Here is a 22,312-nt window from a genome sequence, read left to right as displayed (position 1 = left end):
GAGTGAAGCTGTGGGCTCCCCCACTCCCGGCCACAGGCCTGCCGAGTGAAGTACAGACCAGCTCTGCTGAGCTCAGCTGCCTCCGGACTTTGTCCCTTCACAGTGTTTGCAGCCCCTTGAGGGCAGGAGCCGTGCTGTCTCTGACCCCCAGGTTCCCAGCACATGGCCCAGACTCATTAGGTGTCAAGGGTCATGACCCAACGTCACCTTTGCACCAGATAAACCTCTCAGACACAGCAGTAAATCCTGAATAGCATTATTTTGCTTATTGGTAAGAATATGTTACACATTAGAATTTTTACTAAAATGATTTCCTGCTAGTTTATTTTCTAAAAAACCATATACATCGCAATGTTTTTATTTTACCTTCCATATTCACAATTAACATAATTGTATCAACATTTAACATAATAGTTGGCACGGAGCCATTATTTTAACTCGTTAGGTGAGTTATTACACGTAACTAATGAGTTAAAGCATCTAAAACTTGGAACAGCGCCCGAGAACGCATCCCATAATTATGAGCTCAGCTATAAGGTCCAAAGGGAACACCTTCAACTCACTGCTGACCACCCCGGGCCCGAGGCCCAGCACTGGTTCGGCGCGCAGATTCCCGCACGATGCTTTACTCTCGTCCCAAAGGTCTTCCTGCACCGACACTCTGCGGCACCGGCTGGGGTGGGCACACAAGAGCCCATGTAAAGAGCGAACGCAGAATATGGCGAACCCTCTACGGCACCTCTGTTCAACGTCTGCTCCCTGATCTGTCCTCTCGCACCTCATGTTCTGTCCCTTCTGATCTTCAAGAAGGACACAGGAAACTTGGGGCTGGGGGCTCTATCAGGGTCGTGTGGGACTCGTGCCTCATGCCGGCTCCACAGCCTCAAAGCTAACCCTTCCCAGGCTGGACCTGTGCCTGTCGAGCTGCTGTCCTGAGGCTGCCATTCACTCTCTTCTACCAGCCCGCAGACAACGAACCAGCGTAACTCTGGGCCTTCGGAGGAACTGTCAGCCTCTGGGAAAGGGTGAGCAGAACCACGTGTGGCCTCTCTGGGTTTAACTTTCCCGAGCTGAAAGTTACCGAGACTCTGCCTTCTGCCGTCCCAGTAACTGCAGAACCAGGGGTCCTTCCCCAGTCACTTTAAAACTCATGTTTGCCTCCTCAGCCCTCACGTTCTAAACTGCTAACAGGAGTCCCCAGCCCAGCTGCCAAAGCCCAGGTTCCCCACTCACAGCGATGGCCAGGAAACCTGCACCCTCGATGCCTGGCTCACCTCCCTCCGATGGACTGAGTCCGCTGCAACCCTTCCAAATCCCAAACCGATCGCCATCTTTCCAAATCTGCCCCGCCTCTCCTTAAACCCTGGTCACCTCCTCTCCAAAAGGTCACTTCAGGCTGCCACGCGGATGAAAGACATTTAGCAACTCCTTGTCGCCTGTGCCCAGCCCCGCTCTCACCCTCCCTGAGCCTCCTCCCGCCCCTGCCCCCGTGGGGTGATGCGGCCCCTCTTCTGCAGCCCACGCACCCTTTCTCACCTTTGTCTCCCCGTCCGCCTCCAGCCGGGTTTCTCGTCTCCTCCTCCACTGCTCAGCGCCTGTTTCGTACTTCTCCAGCTTCTAGACGCGACCAGGGACGGCACCCTGGCCAGGTGCGATGGTTTTCAAACGTGGTTGCAGATGGGAACCACCTGGAGGGCTTCTAAAACGCCTGCTGCTTGGGCTTTGCCCTAGGAAACAGTTAAGTAGAATGGGGGTGGGCGAAGCAGCTCCCTTTGCAGAAGCACGTCACGTGGTTCTCACGTGCAGCCAGGGTTCCTGATTCGTGGTCTAACCTATTTCACTTTGATATTACAGAGAAAAACGTGTGTATAACGCAGTGCTCTCCAAATTATTTTACGCAATCCTCCGGGACAAACGGCCTCCCTGTGCGACCAACGCCACGATCGGTTCTAGGACACGCCCGTCGCCCCACAAGTTCCCTCTGGCCCGCACCCTGCGTCCCCCTGGTCTGCGTCGGGCCGGCACTGCACCGCACACAAGCACTCCCCCCCGTCGGCTAACACAGTCAGTCCTCCTGCGGAGCTCTGTCCCCACGAGGTCCCCGCTCCATTTCTCACCGGTCTGCTGCTCATCCCAACTGGGACCACAAGGTCAGACTAGCAGCGCTGCAGGTTTTCCCATTCCCTTCCTACGGGGTTCACCACCTTCCACTGAAAACACCCTGGTTTTCTGCTCCTGCCCGGATCGAGGGTGGCAAAGCTGCTGGTCCCAGCAGTGGGTACACAGGCATAAGGAGCATCTCTAGGCCACGAGGCCACGCCCGCTGGTCGGACCCAAAGAGCGGGCTTTCAAGAATAAATGCTTCTCCATCTGTTGTCTGACTCAGGGCAAATTCCAGAGCCCTGAGATGGTTGTTTGTAACCATTTTGTCCAATTCTACCTTTGTTTTCTACTGGAGAGGATGAGCCTCCCCCTCCCGGCCCTCGGTCCTGCACATATTCAGCGACACAGTGAGGCGCGCACGGGGCTCCGCCCCGGGTCAGAACAGATTCCCTTCTGCTTCCTGCGCCATCCACACCTCTGGTCTCAGAAGGGCTCCGAGGCCATGGCAGTGGCTTCAATCCTTGAGAATAATGCAAAGAAAAGGAAAAAATTACAAAGGAAAGGAAAACTATGTTCACTGCACTTAGTAAAGTAACAAAGCAGACTCCCGTGGTTCAGCATTATTAGAAGGATTTTTATACACAGCTTTATAATTTTCAGTTCTCATAATCCTAAAGGTTTGTGCTTGCAACTCTGCCTTAGCCAAAAGTACAGAAACCATTGTTTCTATAGCAACTTGACCTTGCTCTGACCCCCAAGCATGTGATCAGGGGACCGGCTCACCCAGTCCGGGCATTGTCAACCCCACAGGACAGTCTTTTATGGGACTGAGACAGGCTGGGACCTGGGCCCTGGGACCCTTTGCTGCAGTGCTTGCACCTGGACAAACGTCTCCTTGAGCAACAAAATACAAAGAAACTATAAGGGACTAAAAATAACTGCGTGCATGTGCCGTTGGGGCGAATTCTGGGCAACAAGATACAAAAAGACCCCAAAAACCCAACTGCAACTTCTGAAGAGCTGGGAGCAAAAACAGGGTACTGCCCGTGCTCCCTGCACCCAGCACCACCAAAGTGGTGGGCAGACCACCTAAGGCAGCCCTGCAGCCCGACCCCTGGACACACCCCTCCCCTCCCCCCATGTAAGGAACCAGACGCCCCCCCCTCGAGCTAATGTCCATCTGACTCGAGGTGGTGTATGAACGTCACCGGTCCTGGTCTACGTGCTGAGTCCACAACCCCCTTCTAATTCATCCTGGTTCTGTCACTCACTAGCTGTCACTTAACTTCTTGAGTCTCCTTTTCTTCACCAGAGAAATGGGAATACTAGTGACATCCACTCCCGAGGGCTGTTAACTGGAATGGACATCGGAGAGGCAAAGCCCCTGCATGGGGCTGGAGTCGCTCAATAGAAAACGCCTTCCAACGGGACCCGCCACGTGCGGGGAGCACAGGGGTCTTTCCTACCACAAGCTCACGTGACAGACAGACACGGGTTTCATTCAACCCAGCTCAGAAACCAGGCCAAGATTATAAAAATGGGAATAAAGTTCGGGGACGGATTCCCGACACCTCCCTGCAGGCCCTGCATCTGCACAGGAGCCCCTCGAAGTAAATCAGCCTCCCCAGCCTCCGGGAAGCCCGGCTGACTGACGCGGTTTTTCTGTCTCTGAAGGAAAGCAAGCCTCTCTGTATTCGAATTACAATTGTCCACAAAGCAGGAATTTCAAGGTCCTTCTGTAAGATGAATAAAACTCCTTCACACACAGCAAACTTATTATTCATACCAGGTTTGTCAGTTCTCAGAACGTGGGCGCCAAACACAGCTTTGCACTGAAACCACAGACAGCAAGTAACAAGGCACAGTCAGCATGAGTGGCCAGTGCACTTTATTTGATCTCCTTCCTGCTGCCAGAGGAGCCGCGTGCGCCGGGCGGGGGGTCCCAGCTGGACTCCACGAAGGGACGTCAGGCGCACGTGGGCCTGACAAGGCCCCGGGTCCCGGCCCAGCCTCGGTGTTGGCGGGGGTTCCCCCGGGCGCGGGGCAGGAGTGTGAGGGGGCGGTTTCCCGGGAGCCCCTGCCCGATGCCCGGCTCCCCCGGGACGCGGTAGCACCTGGCCCTGGGCCCACAGGGGCAGCTCCGCCCAGGGAGGGCGCCGGGGCCTCCGACTCAGCATCCATGGGGCTGGAGCGCCGTCCTGATGCCCGCGGCCAGGGCTTGCGGCGTGGGGCTCTCTGCGGTGCAGCTCACGGGCAGGCCCTGCGCGGTCAGGGCGTGGGCTGTGGTGGGCCCAATGGCCACGAACTGCAGGGAGAAGACAGAGGGGCCTCAGTTCACCAGCAGGGCGCAATGGGAGCAGGGCCTGTTGCCTCCTGTCTGTTAGGACATGGCTCCTCACGTGAGAGCTTATAAACGAGCTGACACCTCCTGAAGTGAACCCAGCTCTACCGCCTGCAAAAAGCCTTCGTCTCTTTACAGCCTCACCATCGGCCTGAGCGAGCTCTCGCTAGCCCTGCGGCCCGGGCGCGGGGCAGGAGAGGCCTGGAATCAATCAGCGCCTGCCATGGGCGGGGCTGGGCGGAGCACAGAACAAAGTCTGAAAGGGGCTCTGCGTGCAGCATGGGGCGGTGGCTGGGCCCTAGGAAAGCAGAGCAGTCAGGACCAGGGCCCGGAGCCAGAGGGTCGGGTTCACATCGCAGCTCCACAGGACGGTGGCCTCAGCAAGTGACCCACCCTCTCTGGGACTCCGTTCCCTCCTCCGTGAAGCAGAAAGGTTAAGAGGTTTCCTCATCAGGCTGCTCCGAGGATTAGATGAGCAATGCGTGTAACCACTCGCATGGCCCCGTGCCTGGCACAGACAAACGCCCAGTGACTGTCAGTGGCTGCTACCTGTAGGACCATCGTTATGTTATCCCAGATTAGAAGCTCCAACGGCCTGGGCCTCGTCAGCAGGACGCCCCTCTCCAAACAAGCTTGTGTCTGATGGTCCCATCCAGAGCCTCACTTTGGGCTGAACATGATTTTTCGTTGTGACTCTGGCCCTTGCTAGCTGTCATTACAAATCACTTAGCCTTTTTGATCCTCGGTTTCCTCATCTGTGAACGGGGCACAATTACCCTGCCTCTCAGTTGCCAGAGCAGGGCTGAACTGAGAAGATCGACAGCTTCTGGCAGAGAGAACGTGCTCATTCCCACCCCCCTCTGGACTAACACCGCGGACATGGACCCGCCTGGGAGTGGTCTGTGAAGGTGAGCCCCCGACAATGGCAGCCCCTGCCCAGCACCCCCTTCACCGCCCTCCCCAGCCAGGCTGGCGGTAGTGTGAACAAGATACCGCCCTTGCACAACCTCAGGACGCTGTGGCCTGACACTGCTCCCCAGGGCGTGTGGGAATGAGAGGAAGGAGGCTGCTGTCTCACAGAAGCTCGGGCTCCTGTAGCTCCCACGCTCCCCCCCCATGAAGCAGCCACCCCTCAAGAAACTCCCTGAGGAAAAAAATGAAGCTGGACCCCTACCTCACATCATATACAAAAATTAACTCCAAATGGATCAAAGGCCTAAATGGAAGAGCTAAAACCATAAAACTAGAAGAAAACATAGGAGTGAATCTTCATGACCTTGCATTAGGCAATGTTTTCTTAGATACGTGATGAAAAGCACAAATAATAAAATAAAAACTAGATAAAGAAAACTTTTGTGCTTCAAAGAACACCGTGAAAAAAGTGAAAAGACAACTCATAGAATGGGAGAACGTTTTTGCAAATCACATATCTGATAAGGGACTTGTATCCAGAAAAAAGAACTCTTACAACTGAACAAAAAGGCAACCTAGTTAAAAAGTGGCAAGGATGTGAACAGACATTTCTCTAAAGAAGATATAAAAATGGCCAACAGCACATGAAAAGATGCTCAACATCACTAGTCATTAGGGGAATCCAAACCAAAACCACAACAAGAAACCACTTCTGGTATATTCATAGAATGGACTGTTACCTGGCAATACAGAGGAATGAAGTACTGACACATGACGATATGGGTAAACCCTGAAACCATTATGCTAAGTGAAAGAAGCCAGTCTCGAAAGGCTATACACGGTATGATTCCATTTATATGAAAAGTCCAGAATAGGTAGATCCACAGAGACAGAGATTGGATTAGTGGTTGCTAGGGGGTTGGGGAGTGACTCTAATGGATATGCAGTTTCTTTCGTGGCTCTGAAATGTTCTGGACCGAGAGGGTGATGGTGGCACGCCTCTGTGAATTTACTAAAAACCACTGAATTATACACTTTAAAAGGGTACATATGTAACTCATAAAAAGTGAGTTTTATCGTACATGAATTATATCTCAGTAAAGCTATTTTTTAGGGAATTCCCTGGTGGTCCAGTGGTTAGAACTCTGCGCTCCCACTGCTGAGGGCCCAGGTTCGGTCCCTGGTTGGGGAATTAAAATCCCACAAAGCCGTGCAGCGCGGCCAAATAAATAAATAAATAAAGCTGTTTTTTAAAAAAAGAAACATTAAAAAAGAAAGAAAGGCGGTCTTTTCTCCATTGTATATTCTTGCCTCCTTTATCAAAGATAAGGTGACCATATGTGAGTGGGTTTATCTCTGGGCTTTCTATCCTGTTCCATTGATCGATATTTCTGTTTTTGTGCCAGTACCATACTGTCTTGATTACTGTAGCTTGGGGGAAAACTGGACATCTACATGTAAAAGAATGAAATTAGAACACTCCCTAACACCATACACAAATATAAACTCAAAATGGATTAAAGACCTAAATGTAAGGCCAGACACTATAAAACTCTTAGAGGAAAACATAGAAAGAACACTCTATCACATAAATCACAGCAAGATCCTTTTTGACCCACCTCCTAGAGAAATGGAAATAAAAACAAAAATAAACAAATGGGACCTAATGAAACTTAAAAGCTTTTGCACAGCAAAGGAAACCATAAACAAGACGAAAAGACAACCCTCAGAATGAGAGAAAATATTTGCAAATGAAGCAACAGACAAAGGATTAATCTCCAAAATTTACAAGCAGCTCATGCAGCTCAATATCAAAAAAACAAACAACCCAATCCAAAAATGGTCAGAAGACCTAAATAGACATTTCTCCAAAGAAGATATACAGTTTGCCAACAAACACATGAAAGAATGCTCAACATCATTAATCATTAGAGAAATGCAAATCAAAACTACAATGAGGTATCATTTCACACCGGTCAGAATGGCCATCATCAAAAAATCTACAAGCGGGGCTTCCCTGGTGGCGCAGTGGTTGAGAATCTGCCTGCTAATGCAGGGGACACGGGTTCGAGCCCTGGTCTGGGAAGATCCCACATGCCATGGAGCAACTAGGCCCGTGAGCCACAACTACTGAGCCTGCGCATCTGGAGCCTGTGCTCTACAACAAGAGAGGCCACGATAGTGAGAGGCCCGCGCACCGCGATGAAGAGTGGCCCCCGCTTGCCGCAACTAGAGAAAGCCCTCACAGAAACGAAGACCCAACACAGCCAAAAATAAATTAAAAAAAAAAAAAAAAAATCTACAAGCAATAAATGCTGGAGAGGGTGTGGAGAAAAGGGAACCCTCTTGCACTGTTGGTGGGAATGTAAACTGATACAGCCACTATGGAGAACAGTATGGCGGTTCCTTAAAAAACTAAAAATAGAATTACCATATGACCCAGCAATCCCACTACTGGGCATATACCCTGAAAAAACCATAATTCAAAAAGAGTCATGTAACACAGTGTTCACTGCAGCTCCATTTACAATAGCCAGGACATGGAAGCAACCTAAGCGTCCATCAACAGATGAATGGATAAAGAAGATGTGGCACATATATACAATGGAATATTACTCAGCCATAAAAAGAAACGAAATTGAGTTATCTGTAGTGAGGTGGATGGACCTAGAGTCTGTCATACAAAGTGAAGTAAGTCAGAAAGAGAAAAACAAATACCGCATGCTAACACATATATATGGAATCTAAAAAAAAAAAAAAGGTTATGAAGAACCTAGGGGCAGGACAGGAATAAAGACATAGACGTAGAGAATGCACTTAAGGACGCGGGGATGGGGAAGGGTAAGCTGGGACCAAGTGAGAAAGTGGCATGGACATATATACACTCCCAAATGTAAAATAGATAGCTAGTGGGAAGCAGCTGCATAGCACAGGGAGATCAGCTCGGTGCTTTGTGACCACCTAGAGGGGTGGGATAGGGAGGGTGGGAGGGAGACACAAGAGGGAGGAGATATGGGGACATATGTATATGTATAGCTGATTCACTTTATTATACAGCAGAAACTAACACAACAATGTAAAGCAATTATACTCCAATAAAGATGTTTAAAAAAAAAAAAGAAAGAAAGAAAGAAAGAATCTCCCTGAGATTGGGAACCAGCAAACAGCAGACAATTTCAGGAGAAGCAGTTTGGTCACAAGATGACTTTTCCCCGTGAGCCTTTTATTCCCTCTGAAATCGTCTGGTCACAGGAGAGAGGGCTTCTGGAGAGCTCCGCTCTCAGACTCACCACCACGGGCCTGGCTGGGCCCACGGAGCCTGCCTGCAGGGCTGGACCCGGGCTGCAGACAGTGCCCCGGACAGCCCTGTGGTGATGCCCGTGCTCCGTCCCTGGGCACCGACCGGAGTGAGCGTGCCAGCCGGGGTGGAGGGAGGGGCCGGCAGTGTCTATACAACTGAGACAGTCCTGACCCCCCAGGGGTGCTGTGAGCCGCACCTGTCATGAAAGGTAAGGGCCTTCATTGCTGGCTGTGTGAGTGCCCGCAATACTAGCGGTGGGTCCTGGGCACTCCCAGTCATACCCGCGCCCCCTCCTCAGTCCCCCTTGAGCCCTTTAAGATCATCCCCATCCCGGGCACCACAGGGCTGTGACTACTTGTAGACTCCTAGCAAATAGTCCCTAAAGAGTGCAAATGGAAATCCTTTGAATTAAAAGACGTGAAAAGGGGAATCACTTTTAGAATAATTTCAAGACAGTTAGATGGGAAAAAAGGGAAAGGATGCTAATACCTGTGCCAGGCCCTGAGCTAAGGACTTTGCCTGAATTCTTTCATCTAATCCTGAGACTAACCTATCAGGGAAGACCATACACATGTCTATAAAAGCCACAAAGGGATAATTATCTTCATGTTACAAATGAGGAGACAGGCTCAGAGAGGTTAAGTAACTAGTCCAAGAGCACCAGCCAGGAAGTGGCACTGCTGAGCTGCAATCAGGGGCCTGGGACTCCTAAAGCCCTGCCTTTTTTTTTTTTTTTGGCCATACTGTGCAGCATGTGGAACTTCCTGGACCAGGGATCGAACCCAAGCCCTCTGCAATGGAAGTGCAGAGTCTTAACCACTGGACCACCAGGGTAGTCCAGCCCTGCCTTTTCTACAGAACTTCCATCAGGGCGTCTGTGAGGTCAGGAGTGCTTTGACTTCACATGGAAACTCTAGGCTAGTTAGTAAAAGTTAAAAAAAAAAAGAGCATCTGAAAAAGATCAAAAGCCCACTGAATACCTCACCTTAATCTGGTCAATGTTGTCACCAGATAACTCTTGAATATGCTTGAGACTGTGTGTCAGGCCAGAGGGACTGAAAAACGTGATGCTGGCTGGAATGCCCTGCAGGCAGAGAGAACAAGGTCAATCCCTTGCCTTGGGGCCGAGGAAAGAGATGCTCTCCACCCGTCACCATCAACCCCCAGAGCCCCAGGAAGCAGCCCCAGGCAGCCCAGGTACATTCACAGCAGGAGGGTCCCCACTGATGCTGGCGTTCTGGGCCCCATGGAGGCGGAGTTCAGGTTGGGAACTGTTTAGAGAGGGGAGCGATGGGAGAGGCTGGGTGCTGTTCCTTGGTCGCTCTACAGGCCCCCAGATCAGAGGGCACAGGCACCGTGGACCCAGCGCCCAGGAGAGTGGACAGTGCCTCTAGCTTGTGCGGCCAAAGTGCACTGATCAAGTAAGGCAGTAGCCCGGCTCCCCACCAACTCCCCGTCCCTTCCGGAAATGGAGCAGACAGCAGACAGACCGGCCCACTTGGCCTTTCTGAAAGCTTTGGTTTGTGCTAACAGGGTCTCCGAGTACCAGCCAGGCATTCAGAAGCCTGTCCTGGGAGAGGAAGGGGAGGCTTCTTACGGGATACAGATGTGGAAAACCTCGATCAACCCAAACAAGAACCGTGCACCCTTCTGCCTGAAGCCTCCAAAGGTTCCCGCGGCCTCCCAAATTCAATCCAGACTCCCCCGTGGGCCCTGAAGGCCTTCCCAGTGTGGGCCCAGCCCCTCTCCAGCCTCTGCCCTGCAGCTCCACCAGTGCCCCACACTATGAAGAATGACATCAAGGCCACTGTTGACCCCAGGCTGTGCAAAGGGCTTTGTGTAAATTATCTCCTTTAATCCTTGTAAAAACCTTATAGATAGGTCTATTCCTACTTCCCAGATACAGAGATGGAGCCAAAAGATGGCCTCCTCAAAGTGGCACAGCTGGGGATGGCAGAACCAGCGTCAGGAGGCTTGCGCCCCTCTGCCCTGCCTGCCCCAGCTCCCTGGAAACCCCACACACCTGCTGGGAATAGTAGCTGTTGAGGTTCCCGTGGATTCCTGGGTGTGGGATCGTCTGGTAGACGGTTAAGCTCTCCACGGGAATCCCTGGACACAATCGGGACACAAACCAGGAGACAGACTTCACTGCCCCGGGAACACACTGCAGGGCACAGGTAGTGGAGACCCCCCGGTGCTGCACGACCCTCCCGGAACAAGCCGCCGGGAGCTGAGAGGTGTGGGCTCAGTGCCAGCAGACTCGGCCAGCCCTCTGCAGCCTGCTTAACACTGCGGAGTGGCTCACGCGGTAGAGGAGGCTGAGATGACAAAGGAAGGACAAGGATCCCGAAAACTCAGCCTTCCTTCGTACCACGGACGCCTTTTGTTCCCGTGTTTGTGTGGGTTGCCCGCAGGATTGGCCCTGGACGCTCCCCCACAGATGCTGTCCGTGTGGAATCCCACACTGAGGGCCAGGGCTGCAGGCAGAGCTTGGAGGGAGTTTTACCAGCCTGGGGGCTGAAGCCACGAGCCTTCTAGGGCCTGGACACCTTGGTCCCTGGCACCTTGGGATGGAGCCTGGGGGGATGGAGTTGGAGCGAGCCTAGGTTGGCCGGGCTGGCGGACGCTGCTTTGAGTGCGTGATGAGATCAGCTCCCCCCTTGGACTGGTTTCCACACGTGCCCGCCCCGGGGTCGCCACCACGCCACTGCCCACCCGTCCTCCTGGGGAAGGCTCCGTGCCCCTCTGCATGCTCCCAGCTGAGCTGAGCGGGTGGACGGGAGTGGATCTGAAGCAGGAGGGAGGCCTGCCTGCACCCCGCACCTAACGTGAGGGGCGCCCGCCTTCCGGCCTGGCTGGTCCATCCCAGGCCTGCTCTCCCTGTAGGTCCCCAGGGCTGACACTCCGCCACCGCGAAGGCTCTCGGTGGACCCCAGAGAGGCGGGGGAGTCACCTTTGTCCTTGAGCATTTTCGGCAGGATTTCTCTTTTGAGGGTTCCACAGGGAAACAGAAGAGGCAGTGCTGACGACTCCCCTGCGAATAAACAGGCAGACTTTGTAGATGGAGGGGCAGCCCCGGGCCCTGCCCTGTGTCTTTGGTTCCAGGACCGTGAGCGGGAGGAAGCTCACGGGGGTCACGTGGGCAACAGCGCGTAGACAACTAACATCCACAAGCCCGGGGCTGCTGTCACCCCTGCTCCCTAACCCCCTCCCGTCGTGGTGGCTCCGGGCAGCAGTCACCACTTAGAGTGCAGTGACCAGAGTCAGGTTAGAGGTCAGGCCTGGTGGTGGCCTTGGAGCCACAGTTTCTGCCTCTGGAGGAGCCCGGATGGGCCGGGAGGCGTTTGGAGCCTGGGCTCCCGCCGTGAGGAGGCAGGAAACGGCAGCCGCCGCCGCAGCAAAGACAAGCTGCAAGGACGCTTCTCGGCCGCCAGGCCAGGAGCCCGAGGGCTGAGGGTCGGCCGCGTGGGGGCCCAGCCTCTTGCCCCCGCGCGCATCTCCGCCCTGGGAGACTCAGCCGCAGGCCTCGCTCTGCAGAGCCGTGGAGACAGCATGTGAGACGCCACCTCCCAGCAAAACTGATGGGCGGTCAGATGGGAATCCTCCGTACTGTGAGAACAAAGCACTTTAGTGGAAGTGACCGCTTTCCCCTTCCGTCTGTCCATCAGATGTAAGGAGCCGTAGCGAGTGCTGGTCAGGGACAAACACGCATTTCCCCACCTCCGTAAGATCTCTCTGAACACATCCCCTTTCGGCGCCTGCAATCAGAGGGAGGAACAAGCCAAGCTCTCCCCCTTCCGGCACCATCTCCACGAAGGCCCAGCTAAACAACAGGAATGACTGTAGGCGTCCTTATTTCAAGTTGTCCAATAATTACAAACCGGCGAGTGTTTTATTTAAACGGCTCTGTAAGTATCAGTACCGACATAAAAGAACACAAGCAATTGGAAAACTTTTAAATATACTGTAGACAATAGATGCTCACCGCTTTCTCTTTTCCAGTGTGAGGAAATGTTTTCACGCAGTATAGATGCCATCCCTCGTGACACACTTTCAAAGCCATGACCAGGTGCTATTCTGAACCAGAGCCCAGGCGTTCCTCCAGTGTCTGCATGTCCGTGTGTGTGTTGGGTGGTGGGGTGTCCAGGAGCCTAGGGGCCAAAGCGGCTCCCACAGACCCTTCCCAGCACCTGCTGTGGGGCAGCTGTAGGACCAGCAGCCAAACCAGGGGCCTACTTTTCCTGCAGGCTCAACCCCAGGGGTGTGCAAGGGGCTTCAGGAAGATTCCAGAATCGGCCCTTCACAGTCCCTCTTCTGCGGGTGCACAGAGCACTGAGCTGCTCATCTGTGTTCTCTGACTGCTGGTCACTACGAGGGCGACGGGGAGCTGGACGCACATCCCGGTGCAGGGCAGGCACCTGTCTTTTTCCCACTGCACCCCCAGTGCCCAGTGGAGAGGCAGGCCGAGCAGGACCAGCCAGCTCAGCTGGCTTCATGGAAAAGCACCACCGTAGCAGCACAAGGGAGGAAAACCTGAAAACGTCCTGGTTGAGACCTGCCGCAGGGGAGGAGAGACATCCCGTGACTGTACTTCCTGGGTGCTAACCTCCTCCAAGAAGTCAAAGGCAAATAATCAGCACTCCCAAATGGATTATGTCCTGAGCAAAAGTCCTCATGGGACTCTCACATGACTGAAAGATGTAGCAGATTACTTGTTACATTTACGGGAAACAACCTCTGGTGGATGAGGACGTCTATGGCCCATCTCATCACCATGTAAACGGACAGCATCTCCAAAAACGGCCGAGCTCAACCACCCAACCCTTCCTGTTTGTCATAAGATCGTTTATGGAAAATAAATGATTCATTATTTTAAAAAAATTTCCTTTTGGGGATGAGCTCACTGCCTACTGATTTTTAACCCGAACAGGCCAAAGCTAAATAGGCCAATGTAAAAGCCGGTTGATTACACAGGGGTGAGAGATGGGGTGTCCCCAGGACGACAGGGGGCGACAGGGGCCCGGCAGGGGTCTAACCCGACGCGGGATGGTGAACCACGGGGCTCAGACGCTCTGCTCTGCGTTCCTTTAACGGGAAGAGGGCCTGGCCCGCTGGGCTGGGGCTGAGGACAGCAGCTGTGCTGAAAGTCCTAAGAGGACGTTACGCAGCGGGGGCGGGGGCTCTGTAAACAGTCACTGCTGGTGATTAAAAACTAGACTGAGCGTGTAAATGTCATTTCGCTGGAGGAGATGTGCGAGTCTATAAAACTCTCACACCTTCCAGGCCTGCGATGACCACGCCCTCTCAGGCCTGCGGTGAGGGAGGGTCCAGTCGTGCAGGCGGTGGGCACTTAACGTAGGTAATTAGGACCATGAGACTGACTGGGGGACGGAAGGAGAGCCCAGCAAGTGGGCGAGGCTGCAGGGACGAGCCCTTGGTCAGTCAGCGCAAGTCCAGGGGGACAGTTCAAATAACCCGCACAATCTGTCTGCCTCTGACACCCTCCCCCTCCTTTGCTTTCTCTCAAAATGTTGAAATTGTCTTCTACCTTGGACCACTTAACTTGTATTGATACTTTCTTTTCCCTTAGCGGAGATATCCCAGGAGGGAAGAACTGTCTGTCAGAACGACGAGCTTTCAGATTAAAGGAGGTAATAGCTTTAAGCGCTTATAACAGTGCCTGTCACAGAATAAATAAGTGTTTAAGTAAAATAAATAAGCAATAACTATGAACTGGCCTGTTTACTCCAAGCACTGGAAGTAGACTCTTGGCTTTTAAAAATCAAGCTTCAGAGTTGACTGGGGGAGAAAATCATGAACGCCCGGGTAAAACCAAGGTGAACGTCCTTGCCAGCAGTCAAGACGGACTCTTATTTGGATGTTATTCCAAGTGCGAACTGAAGATTCATTAGGACCCATGGGGTGAACACTGGCTGTGCCGTGTGGAGTCTGCCCTCCCGCCTGTCCCCTCACAGCTCTGGGACCTTGGATGGTCACTCGGTCCCCGTAGCCTGGACAACAGCACCGTCGAAAAGAGCGCTGGGTGATGCTGGGTGCCCCTGGGCTGCCCCCGTGGTGCCTGAGCCGCCAGTGACGGCTGAGCTGTGGCCTGTGCCTGGTGTGACGGGGCAACCACATTTTTATTTTTTTTATTTCGATTAATTTAAATTTAAATAGGCACATGCGGCTCCTGGCTGCCATACTGGACCGTGCAGCCTGCAGTGGACGGTAGTGAGGACCAAATGAGACGAGGCAGGGGCGCGCCAGGGACACGCTGACCACCCAGGAACGTCTCGTCCTCGATGTTAACACAGCGCATACAGTGACCCAGGAAAGAGGAAATAAAATTATTCTTAAAAGTGGAAAAAGGAGAGCCAACTGGGAACCTGGGAAGTCCCTCTGCCATCCCCTGCCTGAGCTCCAGGGGGCATGGTCCCCGGGGAAGTGGAGGATGCGGGACTTTTTCAGGTCCAGCTCCTAGGGGTCAACAGAAACACACGCGCTCGAGAACCTTCACCAACAGCACTGGCTCGTGACAGGAAGGCCTCCTAAGACTTCAGAGATCGTTACCTGGAGAAGAAATGTTCTTACACACCACGCCCAGACACAGAACCATGCACCACGGTCCCAGAAGCCGTACAAATTCCTGGTTAAGGTATCCTCGCACCCTGCCCACCCTGAAACCACCACCCCAGGGGCAGAGAAGACACCTCTCTCCCGGGACCACCTCAGAGCAAAACCTCAGGGGTCAGCAGCCAACCCGGCCCTGTCTCCTAGCTCAGCAAGTTCTAGAAAGGGTCTGCAAACCGCAGCCCCAGGTCAGAGCCCAGCCCACGGTCTACGGCTGCTCTCGGGCTACGACGGGCAGAGGCTGTGGCTGCAGAGACGGCGTATCTGGCCCCTCACAGACAGTTCCACAGCCCTGATCCCGAGGAGCGAAGCTCTGATTCCCGCTCAGTGACAGAAGGCAAGCTGGTTCTTTCAGGTCACACATCTCTCAGGGAGGGGTCAAAGTGACAAGGACACAAGAGCATGTGTGTGCAGTTGGATCAGATGTGTAGGGGAGAGGCTGGGACACACAACTTGGAGGTGGGGCTCCCCTACACGTACACATCCAGCCTCTCCGTCCTCTCTCTCGGGGAGTTCTGCTCCAAAAATCTTGGCTCATGTTTCGTCAGAAGCCAAAAATTTCATAATTAGTTTAAAGCTTAATCCTTATTTAAATACAAGCATCCCCAGAACCCTTGCCATTTTAAGTCTCAGCCCATACGCTGCCCGGTGATGAGCTTATTGGGGGGGGGGGGTGGTGAGTGGGCTCTTTAGGAGGAGCGGGCTTTGGGGGAGGGGATTTGGAATTTGGGGGAGGGAAGAGACTCCCACCAGGAGGGCGGGGAGCCGGCAGACAGAGGGACGGTGCCGGCAGCTTCGGCTGCTTCCTCTCCCCTTACAGCCCCTGCACAGGGTCTTGCTTCTGGTTTTGTCTCCAACCCTTTTATTGTGTGTCATGTTCAAGGTGTCTCAAGTCCTTGGGTGGAGGGGGTGCAGGGCAGTAGGCTGGATCTCAGACCAGCACAGATGCAGGTACAAGGCAGCCACGGTCTCGGAGCGGCGCACACTCACCAGCCACGCCATCACCATCGTCACCGAGAAGGCACCGAGGACGTGGCCCTTTCCCGAGGTGCTGGCTGTGAGACCGACCAACAAAAATAAATGGATTTCATTTGGGGCGACCTTGTTCTACTTACTAGAACAAATGTACTCTGCAAGCTTTTCTGCATTTCCACAGTTTTCTCCTTCTGTATGCAGGCCAATTTTATTCACTGGAAAACAACAACAAAATATATTTCTTTACATGGTTATTGAAGTCCTGTTCCTGTGTCATTTTTTAAATGTGCAAATACAAAGGCACATGCTTTACAAATGACATGGAGAAAGTCTCCCCTTGGAAGCTGGTGTAGGGAGACGAGAGGGAGCTGGGTCCCAGCCCCACCCTCCCTAGACCTGTGGCTTCGGATGGTGAGGCATCATTATCAGCAAGTTAGTCTCAAAAGGTTCAGGAAAAATTGTTCTTCGCCTTGTATTTACAACTTCTCTGTAAGTTTTCTTCAAAATAGCTTGGACAGATTATCACAAAAGGGATTAGTGGGCCGAAGGGTACAACTATTGTGGCAAAGCTTTTGAATACATGCCGACCAAGTACTTCTCAAAGGATGTGAACCAATTTTCAATGCCGTTTAGCAATACTTGAATACATTTGTTTCACCGCACCCTTATCAGCAGCATTATATAGTTAACTAATTAATTACTTTTTGTAAATTTAATAAGGAAAAAAAATCACATTTTAAACTGAACTATAGTGTCCAACGAACAAAGCTAAGTCAGCGTGGAAGGAAACCTCCTCTTTTCCTTCTCTCCTCTGCTCTCATCACCACACCTCGGCACTCTGGTTACCCAATGTGTGGGTTTTCCACACCAAGCAATTCTCCAGTTCTCAGCTGGGTGTCCTACAAGTGAACTCAAGTCTGACACTCTCTACCGGGAGGTAGCGTCAAATCCCGAGGATGGAGGGCTCAGTCCCACAAACTGCTCCTGCTTCAGACCCAGATCTCTACTTGTGCTTCTGACTGACCAGCTCTAAGTCGGAGGTTTTCACAGCCCACTCCTTGGGTTGGATCATTTGCTAGAACAGCTCACAGAACTCAGGAAGATGGTTTACTAACTACTGCAGATTTATTACAAAGGATATTTCAAAGGGTGTAAATAACAGCCAGATGGAAGAGATGCATCAGGCAGGTATGGGGGGAGGGCCTGGGCTTCCATGCCCTCTCCTGGCTCCAGCCTCCCAGCACCCTCCGTATTACTGCCCTTCTGGATTTTTATGGCGGCTTCATACATAGGCACGATTGATTAAATCATTGGTCGCTGGTGATTAATTCAACCTCTGGCCGATGTCTTCTCCCTGGAAGTAGGAGGCAGGGAGGGCATGAGGCTGAAAGTTCCTACTCTAATCGGAGGACTGGTTCCCATGGCAACTAGCCCCCAATTTAAGGGGCTTTCCAAAAGTCACCCCATTAACGTCAACTCAGGTGGAGTTGAAAGAGGTTTGTTATGAATAACAAAATACACCTTATCTTTTTTATCACCCAGGAAATTCCAAGGGTTTTAGGAGCTCTGTGCCAGGAACAGGGACAAAGACCAAATATATATTTCTTATTATGATCACAGTATCACAGTCATTCTTTGGTGTTTTATTTGTACCTTGACTGCTTACCTAGAGAAGCAGTAGCATTTCCCACCACATACACTGACTTAGCATTCCATTTTTCTTTCAGAGACTTTCTCCAGACTGTAAAACATGAAATTGGATGTGAGTTGCAAATACCAAAGTGGCCATTTGGACTGCTGCCCAAGGCTGTCTGTTCATCCTAAAAAACTTGTGAGCAAGGCAAATTATTAATAACCAAATATAAAAAACAGCATCTCAAACTAAAATCCATTTTTATATTCTGTTCATATTCTACAGGCAAATTTTTAAAAATCACTTTGGCAAATGTTTCAATATGCCTTCCTTATTGAAGGCATTAAGTATTAAATCATTTCCACAGTTGCACTAGAAGCATTTTTAATGTATACTAGTCAACATAACTTGAAGAATTAATTTGCATGGTAATATTAAAATTAAAAAATCTAGACTTTTTTCTTTCTTTTTGGCTGTGCCATGCAGCTTGCGGGATCTTAGCAAGGGACTGAACCCGGGGCCATGGCAGTGAAAGCGCTGAGTCCTAACCACTGGACAGCCAGGGATGTCCCCCCAAAATCTAGACTTTTAAAGAAAAAATTACTGGTCGTGAAAAAGAGGCAACTTAAATGTCTAATAAAGCAATATGACTGGATTTATTCGGGATATAAATCTGAAAGCAGTCAAGAAACTGTCATCTCAGATGGGAAGGCTCATCTATCTATTAGGTCAAAGAGAATAAATTTCAGGTTCATAAACAAACACAATTTAATAGAGAACACTACCATTTTATGACAAAAAATAAACATCTTTAAATATGGATTAAAGAAAAACCAAGAGAAAATGGATAGTATAAATGTATCACAAGGCCACTTGGCATTCAACATCCTTTTAGAAGATAAGGAAACACTAGTTCTTCCTTCCTAAGATCTGACTATGAGCGTAATTTTCCCTTAAATTCAATAGTGTTACCCTACCCTTTACACTCCTTTGAGAAATTCCCTTTTAAAAAGCAGTAAAAGACTGAGTTTCACCTTCTTTCCTTTCCTACCCCACAAACGTAAATAATATTTATTTAAACATTATCTACAGCATGTGAACAAACCATTCTCCAAGCATCACAGTAGATATCAGCTGGAGCAAGGCCTGGGTGAAATCAGAATGCCCGGCTTCCCAGCTGGCTCTGCCCCTTAACTTGGGTTCGTTCCTGGCAAGTCAGCTGACCCACCTCCTCTGCTTCCCTGTCGAGATAACGGGGATTAACTACACCTCTCCTGCCTGTATTCATAGAGTTGTTGTAACAATCAAAATAAGAAAATGTATGGACTATATTGCACACCTGTAACTTATATAATAGTGTACATCAACTATACTTCAATTAAAAAAAAGAAAAAAAGAAAATGCATGGGAAAATGCTTTTTAAACTATAAAGCACTATAAAAAGTTATGGTGTCCATGCTGGGTTTTTTTCTTTTTCATCATCTTCATCCTCAAAACACATACAAAAGGGAAAGCACAACTGTAAGACCAAGATGCCCGAAGCACCACTGGGAGAGAATACACATGCTTCTCCATCTCGAGTCTTCTTTCTCCATTTTGGAAATAACTGTACTTCCGGTTCTGAGTTGCCTTGCGGATTGGACAGCACAAGTCCTTATCCCTAAGAAAAGCGTTAGACTTTCTCCTCAACAGGAGGTAACTGTGTATATGAAATCACCGAGGTGGTGATTTTTTTGGCTATAATGAAAGCCTAATTAACTGTAAAGAGGGCGCATAACGACCACTCTGCACTGTCACTTACTCAATGCTCACCACGCACCAGGCAATGTCCTGAATGCTTCACTTTGGGACTCAGACTCCGCAGCTGGAATCATAAACCTGTGACTTACACACCGTGTGGTCTTGGAGGGTTTCATGCCCTCTGCTCTATAGGCTCCTCATTTGTCAGGTGGGGTTACTAATCATACCTACCTCAGGGATAAAGCATCTAGGGCCCGGTCTGGCACAGAGTAGGCCCTAGAGAAGCTCTAACTAGTAGTAGAAGTGACGATCCTGGGATGCAAGTATTATTGTGCCCACTTTACAAACAAGGAAACTGAGGCTCAGCGAGGTCAAGGAAGCCGCCAAGGTCAGAATGGCCATCTGAGGCCAGGCCTAACTGGCTGCAAAGCCCTTTGGTAACCACCCGCCTCGCTGCCTCCACCTGTTAGTATAACTGGAGCTGGTCCGGCCTGACAGACTGGCTCCAGGGCCTTGGACAGGTGCTGACTCTCCCCAAGCCTCAGCGTTCTTATCTGTAAAATGGGGACTATGGTAGGTGAGCCTCTGGCTGGTCCAGGATTGAATGAGATCGTGAATGTCAAGCTAACATAGAGCCTGGTATACAGCAGGCACTCCATACATGTTAGCTCAAAGCTGTCTGATGGGACAGACTAAGGTGGTGTTCAGTCTGAGAGCCGGGCTCTGACAGAGAGGGAAGGAAGCGAGAAGGAGGCCTGAGCGGGGTCACATCATCGAGTGCTGGCTCGGCACACACTGTTCTCATGTGCTGTTGGACCTTCCCATCGTCCCTGTGAGGAAAGAGACTGGTGCCCATATACTGTGACCACCTGGTGGGTGCACATGGAGACCCCCCCAGCGGCACCTGTCTGGGCGTTTAGGAGGTAGCACCGTCTCCTGCTTCCTGGTGACACAGTGCCACGAAGCGCTCACCCCCGTCAGAAGGCTACCACGTAACATGTCATTCTGTGTGGGACACTAAGAAACAGCTTAGAAGAAGGAATTTCATCTTCTGCTCCCTCCAAAGGTTCCACAAACACGAAGTAACTTGGTGCCTACTTTTTGACTAAAAGTCATTGCACTTTCTCAAACCTGAAGTCCAGCTATTTCTGGAATCTAGTATCACCAACGGGAGAAAGCAAAGTCCAGTGGCATTCACAGCAGATCCACCCTTACCTTCGGTTTTATTGTCTTTCTCCAAACACAGCTCCACTGCTTCCACTGCTCTGGGGCTGGTAAAAATGAGGCCCCCGTAACCTTCAGGGTGAGACAGCTGCACACCAAACAACAGCAAAGGCATTTTATATGATGGCCAAGTTCAACATTTTCCAGAATTCTAAATGCTTCACAATAGTAGTAGGCAAACTAATTCCATCCATCCATCCATCCATCCATCCATCCACTCAAGACATGAGAGCTTACTATTTGCCTGGAACTACTCTAGGCCTTTAAGGACATACAGGTAAATTCATAGCATTTCCCTCAAGCAGCTCACAGTCTTGGGGAGGGAGAGGCCAGTGTGATGCAGGGTGGCAGGTGTAACGGAGCCAAGGGACAATGTGACTCAGCCTGGGTGTGGCTGGGGTGCAAGCAGGACGGTAGACTTGACCTGCATCCATAAGAAAGCTGGAATATTCAAGGAGCGATATCCGTGCTGAAACTCTGGTTTTTGAGGATAAAAATGGTGATAAAATCTACTGAACATGTACTCTGAGCTGGGCACTGGGCTGTTATACACATAATCCTGCACTGAATCTGTGAAAGTGCCCTGTGAGATGGGTGGCACTATTTGCATCGCACGGATTAAGACACAGAGGCTTGGCGAGGATAAAGAACTAGTCCAAGGTGCGGGGCAGAGCCGGGACTCGAGCACACGCCCCTAGGATTCCCCAGCCCGTGCGCTCGCTCACTGCCCAACAGCAGCTTCAGAGAGGGAGTTCAGGAAGCCCCTCATGAAACAAACTGGCTGGGGGTGATGGAGAAGCTCCCACAGAGACTCTAGTATTTTTCTGAGCACAGGGTCCTAGCAAAGATCTCAAATGATGAGCTCTGGTTCCCTGTTAAAGCTGCTTACGGAAGAGCATGCAATGTGGGTGCCTTACATAGTCCTCACAGCACACAGACCCAGGGCAGATGCCAAATCAATGTTTGCTGAGTAAACTGTTGAATGAATAATTCAATCTTCAGCTCAAAGCGAAGGGAGATAGCAGAGAGGTCCTCCACAGAGTGACAGGCGGGCTCTGACATGCAGAGCACGGGGGTGAACCTGATGCTCACAGCGGCCCGGGAGCCCGGTGGGCAGGGCTGGGCACACCAGTCCCATGAAGCCGCCCTGGCTCTGGGCCCACGGGTCCAGAACGGTGCCCCCGGGGAGATGTCTGGTGACGGGGTGCACACTGATGGGGCCTGGGGTGCTGGGCCCTGAATCTTTAATTGGAAGCATTTGGAGGGCTTTCCTGGGACTGTCCCTGGCCATATCTATCGCTCCAATACATGGAAGCAGTCCCAACTCTCCCTCTTATCTGCTGAAGAACTCCGCCAAGCTGCCCAACCTGGAGAAAAACAACAGCTGTTCGGGCGCTTTGCTGAGGTCAGGGGCATGGACTGAATGAGAGGAGGAAGGTGGAGGGTCTGCATG

The 22,312-nt window shown here is 51.4% G+C and overlaps 1 protein-coding gene and 1 long non-coding RNA gene across 5 annotated transcripts in view; both read right to left on the bottom strand.

The window, feature by feature from the left end:
- Nucleotides 1-586: 586 nt before the first annotated feature.
- On the bottom strand, nt 587-2,524 carry LOC133092656 (uncharacterized). The gene is made up of 3 exons (XR_009701093.1): nt 2,441-2,524; nt 1,537-1,727; nt 587-673 (listed from the first exon to the last, which is right to left on the bottom strand). It is a non-coding gene; the product is annotated as an uncharacterized LOC133092656 (long non-coding RNA).
- Nucleotides 2,525-3,974: 1,450 nt separating this feature from the next.
- The window catches only part of UROS (uroporphyrinogen III synthase), a 33,771-nt gene continuing 15,433 nt past the window's right edge, over nt 3,975-22,312 (bottom strand). For 2 of the 4 annotated variants that reach the window (XM_061184778.1, XM_061184962.1), the window contains 7 exons: nt 20,851-20,947; nt 17,929-18,003; nt 16,403-16,477; nt 11,611-11,691; nt 10,681-10,766; nt 9,643-9,741; nt 3,975-4,408 (listed from right to left, as the gene is read on the bottom strand). In XM_061184778.1, coding sequence (XP_061040761.1) covers nt 4,274-4,408; nt 9,643-9,741; nt 10,681-10,766; nt 11,611-11,691; nt 16,403-16,477; nt 17,929-18,003; nt 20,851-20,947 — 648 coding nt within the window. In that variant the 3' untranslated portion in view covers nt 3,975-4,273. The remainder of the gene's footprint in view (nt 4,409-9,642; nt 9,742-10,680; nt 10,767-11,610; nt 11,692-16,402; nt 16,478-17,928; nt 18,004-20,850; nt 20,948-22,312) is intronic. The other 2 variants (XM_061184869.1, XM_061185055.1) reach the window with 2 other exon arrangements.

The sequence above is a fragment of the Eubalaena glacialis genome, chromosome 1 (genome assembly GCF_028564815.1).
Source record: "Eubalaena glacialis isolate mEubGla1 chromosome 1, mEubGla1.1.hap2.+ XY, whole genome shotgun sequence".
Lineage (NCBI taxonomy): Eukaryota > Metazoa > Chordata > Mammalia > Artiodactyla > Balaenidae > Eubalaena > Eubalaena glacialis.
Note: the sequence above shows the minus strand (reverse complement) of the source record. Positions and strands in the feature narration are given on the sequence as shown.